The sequence below is a fragment of the Littorina saxatilis genome, linkage group LG16, assembly GCF_037325665.1.
Source record: "Littorina saxatilis isolate snail1 linkage group LG16, US_GU_Lsax_2.0, whole genome shotgun sequence".
Lineage (NCBI taxonomy): Eukaryota > Metazoa > Mollusca > Gastropoda > Littorinimorpha > Littorinidae > Littorina > Littorina saxatilis.
The window spans coordinates 9,980,302-9,993,388 of NC_090260.1; the positions used below are offsets into that span (position 1 = coordinate 9,980,302).

Consider the following 13,087-nt stretch of genomic DNA (forward strand, 5'->3'; position numbering starts at 1 on the left):
ACACACACACACACACACACACACACACACACACACACACACACACACACACACACACACACACACACACACACACACGCGCGCGCACTCAGGAGTAACTGTCAAGCTTTCATAAGTTGTTCACGTAAGCGCACATACACAGATGTATGCATAGGCTCACTGACAGACAAAGCGCACGCATGTGTGTGAACAGTCAAGCTGCAGGCATTTCAACCTGCAGATACCAAAACTACATAATGAGTTCTCCCTTCCAGGGGAATTCCCGCCGCACTTACCCTTCTTGCGAGGGTGGATGGAGGAGAGGGGAGGGGAGACAGAGACTGTCCCAATGTTGTTGCTACCACAGTGCAGTCTGGGGCATACACGATGTGATAGTCTGAACAGTGCAGTCTGGGGCATACACGATGTGATAGTCTGAACAGTGCAGTCTGGGGCATACACGATTTGATAGTCTGAACAGTGCAGTCTGGGGCATACACGATGTGATAGTCTGAACAGTGCAGTCTGGGGCATACACGATGTGATAGTCTGAACAGTGCAGTCTGGGGCATACACGATTTGATAGTCTGAACAGTGCAGTCTGGGGCATACACGATGTGATAGTCTGAACAGTGCAGGCTGGGGCATACACGATGTGATAGTCTGAACAGTGCAGTCTGGGGCATACACGATGTGATAGTCTGAACAGTGCAGTCTGGGGCATACACGATGTGATAGTCTGAACAGTGCAGTCTGGGGCATACACGATGTGATAGTCTGAACAGTGCATGCAAAACATAACATACACAGGAAATGACGAGGTCAGGTCGGGCGGCCAGGGTCTTATTTATTTACCGTGTTTATATATCCAACGGTTTGCAAGCACAGGCTAGCTATGGAGCACCACGTGACTGACCGCTCCTCCTCTTCTTCTACTTTTCATATGAACGCTAGTTGTTGTTGTTGTTGGTGTTGGTGTTGGTGTTGTTGTTGTGTTGTAGTGGTGTTGTTGTTGTGTTGTTGTTGTTGTTGTTGTTGTGGTGGTGTTGTTGTTGTTGTTGTTGTTGTTGCTGCTGTTGTTGTTGTTGTGTTGTTGTTGTTGTTGTTGGTGCAAAAAATTTGTTTTAGGACATAGGAAGAAACTTCCCATACACGGTTAGAGTCCGACAACGACGATATTAGGGAGTCAGCTCGGACTAGCGTAATTTGCACTATTGAGAGTCAGTTCGGAATAGCGTAATGTGCACTATTGGTAGTCAGCTCGGAATAGCGTAATTTGCACTATTGAGAGTCAGCTCGGAATAGCGTAATGTGCACTATTAGGAGTCAGCTCGGAATAGCGTAATGTGCACTATTGGGAGTCAGCTCGGAATAGCGTAATGTGCACTATTGGGAGTCAGCTCGGAATAGCGTAATGTGCACTATTGGGAGTCAGCTCGGAATAGCGTAATGTGCACTATTGGGAGTCAGCTCGGAATAGCGTAATGTGCACTATTGGGAGTCAGCACCGAATAGCGTAATTTGCACTATTGGGAGTCAGCTCGGAATAGCGTAATGTGCACTATTGGGAGTCAGCTCGGAATAGCGTAATTTGCACTATTGGGAGTCGGCTATGAAGGTTGCCTAACTGTACTGAGTAGGAAGGAGGGAAATTTAAAGACTAGTGAACCTTCGGACCAAACCCTCGGACTAGTGAACCCTCGGACTAAACCCTCGGACTAGTGAACCCTCGGACTAGTGAACCCTCGGACTAGTGAACCCTTGGACTAGTGAACCCTCGGACTAAACCCTCAGACTAGTGAACCTTCGGACTAAACCCTCAGACTAGTGAACCCTCGGACTAGTGAACCCTCGGACTAGTGAACCCTCGGACTAGTGAACCCTCGGACTAAACCCTCGGACTAGTGAACCCTCGGACTAGTGAACCCCAGATCTGCCCCAATTGATCTGAGCAATAACATGTAGAAGTGACAATCTGAAAAAAATGTCTTCGCGTGAACGCTGCCATGTTGTCATCAGTTCGATGTCTTTTATCCAGAGCAGGGATTAACACACTTTTTCATGAAGCTTGTCTTACACTGTGCCGAATATCCTTGCGAATATGAACATGTTGTATTCGGCAAAAAAAGAGACGAATGGACAGGAAAAAATATTGAAAATTCGAAGCCTTATCGATCATTGCAAATGCATACAAATCCATATACGAATGCCTTGCGGACGTAGTACGAACGTTGCGAGTGGCCTTGCGAGTGTTGCGAGTGCTTGCAAACATTTTACGAATAAAGCGATTATGCAATTCGCATTGTTCGTAATACTGCTCTTACACTGTGCCGAATTTCCCTTGCGAATAGAATTCGCCAATAAATCGTAATGATCGGGACATGGTCGCAAGACATTCGTAAGTGTTTCTAACCATTCTCCCCCATTCGTCTCTTGTTGCGAATATTAGCAACATGCTTCTAATATTCGCAAGGAAGGCATATTCGTAAGCCATTCGTAATCATTGTAAAGGTATTCGTAGCGCTCGCAAGGCATTCGCAATGATCGGCACACATTCGCAAGCACTCGCAACCATTCGTAAGACATTCGCAAGCACTCGCAACCATTCGTAAGACATTCGCAAGAAATGTGTATGTGAAAAGCCCCCCAAAAAAGACGAATGGACAGGAACAATATTGACCATTCGAAGCCTTACGAATCCTTGCGAATGTCTTTCGAATGGTTGCGAGTGCTTGCGAATCTTTACCGATCATTTCGAATGCATACGAATTCATATTCGCAAGGATATTCGACACAGTGTAAGACAGGCATAACGAATGTTTGTGAATGCCTTTCGAGCGTTACGAATACATTGCGATGTTTACGAATGTTCGCAATAATATTCGGCACAGCGTAAGACAGACATAACGAATGGTTGCGAATGTCTTGCGAGCGTTACGAATACATTGCGATGATTACAAATGTCTTGCGAATACTTACGAGTACGTTGGGAAAAAGTTCAAAATATAACTTCCTTGTAAATATTAGGAACATGTTGCTATGTTCGAAACAAGAGACGAATGGTAGCGAATGGTTAAGAACATTTACGAATGTCTTGCGACCATGTCCCGATCATTGCGAATTATTGGAAAATTCTATTCGCAAGGGTAATTCGGCACAGTGTAAGAGTAGCATCAGCAGTTTGTTGTGAGTATCCGCAGACTGCTTTCCATTACCTGTCGTCTGTTTTAGCTTGAAGTAGGGGTCATTCAGTCAGCCAACAAGTGCTTGTTTTACTGACACGTTCTCACGCACGACATGTCGTAAATGCAAGTTCTAACGATTGTTTTTAGTTGCAATGATATAAAAATGTCGATATTTGTAAATTTCTGCCATTTTCTAATGTTTTTTCTCCATTATTGGCATATGGATATGGCTAATGCGTGCATTACCTGTTACGACACACAAAGCGTTCTATATCCGAAAAGGGGGGCTACTCCAACGTATTTTCAAAAGTGTTCTCCAGCCTTAACACCCCTCTCTCCGTCCTCTGCTCATCTGTTGCATCACATTAAACACTTTCATCAAATGTTGGAACCACTCTCTCCGTCCTCTGCTCATCTGTTGCATCACATTAAACACTTTCATCAAATGTTGGAACCACTCTCTCCGTCCTCTGCTCATCTGTTGCATCACATTAAACACTTTCATCAAATGTTGGAACCACTCTCTCCGTCATCTGCTCATCTGTTGCATCACATTAAACACTTTCATCAAATGTTGGAACCACTCTCTCCGTCCTCTGCTCATCTGTTGCATCACATTAAACACTTTCATCAAATGTTGGAACCACTCTCTCCGTCCTCTGCTCATCTGTTGCATCACATTAAACACTTTCATCAAATGTTGGAACCACTCTCTCCGTCCTCTGCTCATCTGTTGCATCACATTAAACACTATCATCACATGTTGGAACCACTCTCTCCGTCCTCTGCTCATCTGTTGCATCACATTAAACACTTTCATCAAATGTTGGAACCACTCTCTCCGTCCTCTGCTCATCTGTTGCATCACATTAAACACTTTCATCAAATGTTGGAACCACTCTCTCCGTCCTCTGCTCATCTGTTGCATCACATTAAACACTATCATCACATGTTGGAACCACTCTCTCCGTCCTCTGCTCATCTGTTGCATCACATTAAACACTTTCATCAACTGTTGGAACCACTCTCTCCGTCCTCTGCTCATCTGTTGCATCACATTACACACTTTCATCACATGTTGGAACCACTCTCTCCGTCCTCTGCTCATCTGTTGCATCACATTAAACACTTTCATCACATGTTGGAACCACTCTCTCCGTCCTCTGCTCATCTGTTGCATCACATTAAACTCTTTCATCAACTGTTGGAACCACTCTCTCCGTCCTCTGCTCATCTGTTGCATCACATTAAACACTTTCATCACATGTTGGAACCACTCTCTCCGTCCTCTGCTCATCTGCTGCATCACATTAAACACTTTCATCACATGTTGGAACCACTCTCTCCGTCCTCTGCTCATCTGTTGCATCACATTAAACTCTTTCATCACATGTTGGAACCACTCTCTCCGTCCTCTGCTCATCTGTTGCATCACATTAAACACTATCATCAACTGTTGGAACCACTCTCTCCGTCCTCTGCTCATCTGTTGCATCACATTAAACACTTTCATCACATGTTGGAACCACTCTCTCCGTCCTCTGCTCATCTGTTGCATCACATTAAACTCTTTCATCACATGTTGGAACCACTCTCTCCGTCCTCTGCTCATCTGTTGCATCACATTAAACACTATCATCACATGTTGGAACCACTCTATCCGTCCTCTGCTCATCTGTTGCATCACATTAAACACTATCATCACATGTTGGAACCACTCTCTCCGTCCTCTGCTCATCTGTTGCATCACATTAAACACTATCATCACATGTTGGAACCACTCTCTCCGTCCTCTGCTCATCTGTTGCATCACATTAAACTCTTTCATCAAATGTTGGAACCACTCTCTCCGTCCTCTGCTCATATGTTGCATCACATTAAACACTTTCATCAACTGTTGGAACCACTCTCTCCGTCCTCTGCTCATCTGTTGCATCACATTAAACACTTTCATCACATGTTGGAACCACTCTCTCCGTCCTCTGCTCATCTGTTGCATCACATTAAACACTTTCATCACATGTTGGAACCACTCTCTCCGTCCTCTGCTCATCTGTTGCATCACATTAAACACTATCATCAACTGTTGGAACCACTCTCTCCGTCCTCTGCTCATCTGTTGCATCACATTAAACACTATCATCACATGTTGGAACCACTCTCTCCGTCCTCTGCTCATCTGTTGCATCACATTAAACACTATCATCAAATGTTGGAACCACTCTCTCCGTCCTCTGCTCATCTGTTGCATCACATTAAACACTTTCATCAAATGTTGGAACCACTCTATCCGTCCTCTGCTCATCTGTTGCATCACATTAAACACTATCATCACATGTTGGAACCACTCTCTCCGTCCTCTGCTCATCTGTTGCATCACATTAAACTCTTTCATCAAATGTTGGAACCACTCTCTCCGTCCTCTGCTCATCTGTTGCATCACATTAAACACTTTCATAAAATGTTGGAACCACTCTCTCCGTCCTCTGCTCATCTGTTGCATCACATTAAACACTATCATCAAATGTTGGAACCACTCTCTCCGTCCTCTGCTCATCTGTTGCATCACATTAAACACTATCATCAAATGTTGGAACCACTCTCTCCGTCCTCTGCTCATCTGTTGCATCACATTAAACACTTTCATCAAATGTTGGAACCACTCTCTCCGTCCTCTGCTCATCTGTTGCATCACATTAAACACTATCATCAAATGTTGGAACCACTCTCTCCGTCCTCTGCTCATCTGTTGCATCACATTAAACACTATCATCAAATGTTGGAACCACTCTCTCCGTCCTCTGCTCATCTGTTGCATCACATTAAACACTATCATCAAATGTTGGAACCACTCTCTCCGTCCTCTGCTCATCTGTTGCATCACATTAAACACTTTCATCAAATGTTGGAACCACTCTCTCCGTCCTCTGCTCATCTGTTGCATCACATTAAACACTATCATCAAATGTTGGAACCACTCTCTCCGTCCTCTGCTCATCTGTTGCATCACATTAAACACTTTCATCAAATGTTGGAACCACTCTCTCCGTCCTCTGCTCATCTGTTGCATCACATTAAACACTTTCATCACATGTTGGAACCACTCTCTCCGTCCTCTGCTCATCTGTTGCATCACATTAAACACTTTCATCAAATGTTGGAACCACTCTCTCCGTCCTCTGCTCATCTGTTGCATCACATTAAACACTTTCATCAAATGTTGGAACCACTCTCTCCGTCCTCTGCTCATCTGTTGCATCACATTAAACACTTTCATCAAATGTTGGAACCACTCCTGCTTGGGGATGGAGCTACTTGTGTCTTGTTTTCTGGCAACAGAACAGACGCGGATTTTTCAGCGATTCTGTTAATCTTAACGTCCTCTCAGAAAATATTTCTGTTTGGGACAAGAATTGGTGATACAATTTGTCTTTTTCCTTTTAAATGACCGCTTTTTTTAATCGTAGCCTAGCAGAGCGTTTTCTCCCTTCGCGATTTCACAAATAAACCTCTGTGTTTCTGTTGTTCATTCTTGTTTCTGACATTGGTTCTGTGTAACTGGCGAAGTTCTGATCTGGCCTGTTGTCTAAGGGAAGAGCACTCCGAGTCGAACCACTCTTCGCTTTGTCTCAGCGCGTTTATCCAAGCGGAGCGCGGGCGAAGCCCGCGCGTAGCGAGGTAGTTTTTTTGTTCATCTCCCAGCACTGAAATTTTTTTTGCCAAGTGGTGTCTGTCTGTGAACATTGTTCTGGAATTCATCTTTTAGCACAATATTAGCGACACTGTTTGGACAATTCTATTAAAATTAGGCGTACAAACTGATTTTGTTTCGGGGAATCCTCTCAGAGGATCAGAATTTTCATATAATATCATCGGAAGCTGTTACAACGGGAAAATGTGAAACTTTTGTCACTTTTTAACATGGAATTTCATCTTTGAGCGTTTCAAGCGGACTTTAATAAAATAGTTATTTGCGAATTAAGCAGCGGAAGACACTCACCGGTTCAACATGTGTATGGTCATTAAACCTCAAAACATTTCAGTAAGTGGTTTAGACAAACACCTCCGACATGTGAGGGTGACTGGTTTGTAGCTGAAGAGTTTTTTTCTAAAGTGTGTTCTAAATACAAATGACGTACTGGTAATGATGTAATGAGTTGTTCTAATCTTGTTCTTGGAACTCTTGCTGTTCCAAGCTTGTTCTTAGCAAGTCTTGGTGACGAGAACAAAGACTATCAATGAAATCTTTAGAAATAACCTCTGACAACGACGACGATGACGACGACGACGACGACGATAACAACAACAACAACAAATGACATCGACGACGACGACAACAACAACAACAACAACAACAACAACAACACGAGAACAACAACAATCACGACAACGAACATGACAACAACAACACCAACAACTACGACGACAACTACAACGACTGGGTTATGATGACATCACCAATGATTTAAAGGCCGTTAAAAAATCGTTAAATCCTATTTCTTCACTGATTCTTATGAAATTTTAAAGGTAGGTTTGTTGTCCCCAACTTATTTTCACTCCATACTTTTCCAGAAGAAAAACATAATTTTGGCAGTTAAAAACCGTTAAATTTCAATTCTTCACCGATATTTATGAAATTTTGTGGGTAGGTTCGTTGTCCCCAACTGATTTTCACTCTATACTTTTCCAGAAGAAAGACATAATTTTGGCAGTTAAAAAACGTTAAATTTCAATTCTTCACCTATCTTTATGAAATTTAGTGGGTGGGTCCGTTGTCCCAAAGCTTTTGGGCAAATTTGGGCATTTAGACATTTTGACTGTTTGGAAAACTGTGGTCATTTTTCTTTCAATTTCTGCCGTTGATGTTGCATATACATGGTTTTTTTGTGTAATAAAAATAAATTCAATAAACCAACCCTCGCCTGATTGCGTTCATTTGTCCTGAACTTGCCTTATTATTGCCGATTTTCAACACCTTGATCAGCAAATTTGAGCAGACGACAGGGCGAACACTGCATGACGTTGCATGCTACATAGCCTCCCCTGTTTGCATGTGACCGTTGTTTCGTTATTTTCCGGACTACTTCGGCTCTAACGGAACATTGTCAATGTAGTTCAATCTACGCCAACTTCCTTATACGGAGAGTATGACGTACGATGCGATCTTGATTCGTTCAACCGGGGTCACGTGGTACAACAATGGCGCTTGTTTACAAGCAGTGAAAGTACACGCTCCTGTGCAAAAATGGTTCGCACCAAGCCATCAACAACCAGAGGAGCCCCAAAATCTACGAAAAAGAGGACAGATCAAGTGAAGAGTCAATGGAAGGCGAAGAAATCAGCGCAATCAGCTTCTGTGCTGACTGACGTGACAGAATGTGTGCCGGTTTTGGGGTCGTCTGCTAGTGCTACATTTTCCGCGTCGATTCCTTCCACTGAAAACATTCTCGGCACGAAGACAAGAAGTGAGTTCAAAAAAGAATCGTATGAGAGGTTTGTTTCCGGTGGAGTTGACACTAAGTCATCTGCTGCTACTGAAACCCTGGTAAAAACCCAGAGGGGTGTTGTAGACTTTGCCGAAGTAGACAGTATGGTTGCAAGTTTGTGCTGTCCACAGTGCAAAAACAAGTGCTTGTCTCTTTGCACAGACTCCAGACCAACAAGTGGCTTGGCAGTATTTGCCCAGGTGAACTGTTCTTCGTGCGAAGAGCCTGTGTATGAACAGTATCTGGCGACAAAATTTAAATCCAAGACAAAAGTGTTCGACATGAACAGACAGGCAGTGTATTCCTCGCTTGCTTGTGGACTGGGAGCCACCACATTCAGAAATTTCTGTGAAAACATGGATTTAGCTGGACTTCACCACAAGACCTTTCATACTCATGCCAGCCAACTATTCACACAACTAGAGGGATTCCGGAAGCATGTGTTCAGTGAGACTGTTGCATATGTTCGAGAAGTTCATGCAAGATACTGTGGCACTACTCTTGGTGTCGATGACACCCTGAACATTATTGTGAGCTATGATGGCACCTGGCTTACTCGTGGACACTCTTCGCACATTGGAGTTGGGTGTGCTGTGGACTTACTTACTGGACTCTGTGTTGATGCCCATGTCATGTGTACCTACTGCCAGGTGTGCGAGTCTACGGGGCAGAAGCTGTTTCAGGAAAAACCAGAGGAGTATGCGGCCTGGCTCGTGGACCACTTGGACAAGTGTGAGGTGAACTATAAAGGTAAATTATATTTGTTTGCCCAGAAATATTTGAATAGAGTTTATTTCAAATTTAAGCAACTTACTCAAATATAGCAAATTACAAGTAAATGTAATAGCGATGAGTGGATATTATTTTCCATGCATTCCAGTGAAACTGAAAACCAAAACTAAAGGCATGGATGATGGATTAAAAAAAAGCGTCATAAAGACAGATCATCAATTTATGATAATAATAATGAAAGTTGTAACACATGCATATATATATATAAATCCAATTTTTAAGAATAGTTCAGGGCATGGGGGAGTGGATGTGTGTGATGAAAATAATAAGAAAACACACACAGATAGAGAGAGAGAGAGAGAGAGAGAGAGAGAGAGAGAGAGAGAGAGAGAGAGAGAGAGAGAGAGAGAGAGAGAGAGAGAGAGAGAGAGAGAGAGAGAGAGAGAGCTGTATTTACAGCATGAAGTGAGATTCACAAGTCTTCAGAATCAACGGGCTTAGAACAGAGGGAGCTAGTAGTGGTCAGGGGGTGGCAAATACATACATACAACTATACATGTGTGGCCACATACATACGTGTAAGTATGTGTGGCACAATACAAGTGTATTTAAAAATGTTCAAATAGTATCAATTGATGAATTATGCTTAACGTTTACAATCTAACATGTTCAGTGCCACAATATAACATGTTCTCACCACTATTAATAGGTAACATGCGCCTTGAGTCGCCTTGTGGGGTGAGATACGTGCGCGATATAAATCCTCGTAAATAAATAAAAGTAAATAAATAAATAAATAAATAAATACCTGCTGCTAGAAATTTAATATACAGTAATTTGGTAATTCCATGTTTATTTCAATTCTTTTCTGTATTAATTACAGTTGAAGTATTAGCTGTACAATGACTGTGAATAACACATGCGTGCACACACACACACACACACTTAAAAAATACTCTGTTTGCAAATTACATTTCTTATTTTGTTCTTGTTTGCAGGCTCATCAGGGATGATGGAGGTGGAAGCAGCCCGTGTCATATGGCGTCGATCGGTGAACACCAACAAGCTTCGCTACACAACACTTCTGTCGGACGGTGACTCCAAGACTTTTACAGAGCTCAACGACATCAAGCCCTATGGTGAGGATATTCACATTGACAAGGAAGAGTGTGTGAACCATGTGAGTAAACGACTTGGTACAGCTCTTCGCAACATGGTGACAGACTGCCGAAAGCGAGGGGTGACTCTTGGTGGACGTGGAAGGGGTCAGCTGACAGGCAATGCCATACGCAAGCTACAGATTTACTACAACCGGGCAATTCGTAGCAACAAGGATGTGTGTAGCATGAAAAAAGCAATCATGGCATCACTGTACCATTGTTTTTCCACTGACGAAAATCCACAACATGAACTTTGTCCTGCTGGAGAGAGCTCGTGGTGTTTCTTTCAGGAAGCGCTGGCGAAGCACCAAGTTCCAGGTCCACACAAACACCTCATCCACACACCCCTCAATGAGGAGAAGTTAGCTGCACACCTGTTGCCCATTTATGAGAGACTTTCTGAAGAACACCTACTCAGCAGATGTGTTTCTGGCAAGACACAAAATGCCAATGAGTGTCTCCACAGCCTCATTTGGTCAAGATGTGCTAAGGACCACTTTGCTTCCCGCAGTCGTGTTGAGTTTGCAGTCTTGACTGCTATTAGAGAGTTCAACTTTGGACCTGCTGCTGCTGCCGACTCTGCCCAGTTCTTCGGATTCCAGACTGGACATCACATGAAGAGGCTTGGAGCAGCCAGGATGCACAAGAGGGTGCGGAACAGTCTGAAGGCTGTGAGAGACAAGCAAAGTAAAAGGAGAGACAAAGTGCGGGCAGCCAAGTCAAAGAGACTGGAAGAACTTGTTCAGCTGGAAGGTGGCCCTGCATATGCTGCAGGCATGTTCTAAGTTTTGACTATGTAAATGTTTTAACATAGACGGGGAATCGAGACGAGGGTCATGACTCATGGTGTGTTTGTGTATAAAGTGATTCCGAGGAAACTACTGGACCAATCTTGATAAAACTTAACATGAGAGTTCCTGAGTGCGATATCCCCAGATGTCTTTTTTCCATTTTTTGGAAAGATGTCTTTGATGACGTCATATCCGGATTTTTTTAGGCAGTTGAGGCAGCGCTCTAACACCCTAATTTTTCAACCAAATTGATTGCAATTTTGGTAAAGCAATCTTCGACGAAGTCCGGACTATGCTATTGCATTTCAGCTCAAAATTTTAAAAATAAATTAATGAGTTTGCTTGTTAAGTTTGTCATTAAAATCTAATTTTTAGTAACAAAATAAACTTTGACTGCATTGCATTCCTCATTTTTTCCTGAATTCAAAAATATATAGATATGTCATGTTCACTCTAACAATGTGCTCAGAATTACAGAAAATAGGTTTAGTAAGTACTATACGGTCTCATGCTTTGCGGAGACGAGCGTGATCCGTCTCGGTATTGTTAGCCGAGACTATCTAAATGTATCTCGTAGTCTTGGCGATGACTGGTTTGTGGTGTTGATATTTAAGTTTCATACTGATTGACTAAATGTTTTTATATTGCTTCACGCGACTTGTCATTGTTATTGTGGTTAACATTATTCTCATATATTGTGGTTATTGTACGCATATGTGCAATTAATGACTTGGGTACGTTTCGTAATTTGGAGCTAGCTTGTGTGTGTGTGTGTGTGTGTGTGTGTGTGTGTGTGTGTGTGTGTGTGTGTGTGTGAATGTGAACGTGAACGAGTGAGCGAGCTTTTTTTGGTGTGCATGCTGTAATTGGGAGTGTGTGTATGCATTGTTTGTAACTCGGGACAAACAATTTTCCTAGTGTACTGCACATGTTTGAAATAACTTATGTTTTATGTCTTCCCTAACTTTTAAACTGTGTCTCTAAGGTGTGAAAGACATTCCTCAGTGTGGAATTTGGTGATACATGTATGTATTTTGAGTTTAATTACAACTATCAATGGTTTCAAAACAAATTGTGTGCGTTTTTGCCTTTTCCTCAGTTTGCATGTTTTGACATTTGGGAACGAAATGATTTCAAATCTACTGGTTAGATTTCTGTGAAATTCTGCATACTTGTACTTTTACATACTATCTACAGAATTACCATTTGAATAATGAATCGGAAAAGAAATGTTGGCTTTACGATTTTTTTAATATTAAATTTTACGCAAAATTTCAACATTATGATAAAAAAAAATTTTTTTAAATAACTGTAATACTCACAGAAAAAATAAATGGTAAATCTGTAGATATGATCTAAATCTATATTTATGCAAAATATTGGACAGAAATCGAGCATTTGGATATGGAAAAAACGGTTCCTAAAATCCAATATGGCTGCTGTTTACTTTTCTGTTTCTATAGCAACGACATACACAATAAACAAACACATTAACATTTTTTAATTCAGAGACCATCAGTATTATAACAAAAGCGACACAAACAGTGCTGATCATCAGATATGGAAAATAGCGATTTGGCCCTCACATGGCCTTAAGACATACTTTTCCAGACAAAAAACCTTATTTTTGGCAGTTAAAAACCGTTAAATCTCAATTCTTCATCGATATTTATGAAATTTTGTGGGTAGGTTCGTTGTCCCCAACTGATTTTCACTCCATACTTTTCCAGAAGAAAAACATAATTTTGGCAGTT

The 13,087-nt window shown here is 42.1% G+C and overlaps 2 protein-coding genes across 3 annotated transcripts in view; both read left to right on the forward strand.

Moving 5' to 3' along the window:
* Positions 1–13,087, forward strand: part of LOC138950330 (uncharacterized) — a 49,958-nt gene that overhangs the window by 28,594 nt on the left and 8,277 nt on the right. The window lies entirely within an intron of this gene.
* On the forward strand, positions 7,953–12,405 carry LOC138950325 (uncharacterized). The gene is made up of 2 exons (XM_070322070.1): positions 7,953–9,400; positions 10,381–12,405. The coding sequence occupies exons 1-2, from the start codon at positions 8,410–8,412 to the stop codon at positions 11,325–11,327; spliced, it is 1,938 nt and encodes a 645-aa protein (XP_070178171.1). The 5' UTR covers positions 7,953–8,409; the 3' UTR covers positions 11,328–12,405.

What these genes read in the sequence shown, in the direction of transcription:
- LOC138950325 (XM_070322070.1), top strand. Translation starts at nt 8,410, where the DNA reads ATGGTTCGCACCAAGCCATCAACAACCAGAGGAGCCCCAAAATCTACG. An exon ending in GTGTGAGGTGAACTATAAAG is followed by an intron (nt 9,401 to 10,380) that starts GTAAATTATATT and finishes TCTTGTTTGCAG; the next exon opens with GCTCATCAGGGATGATGGAG.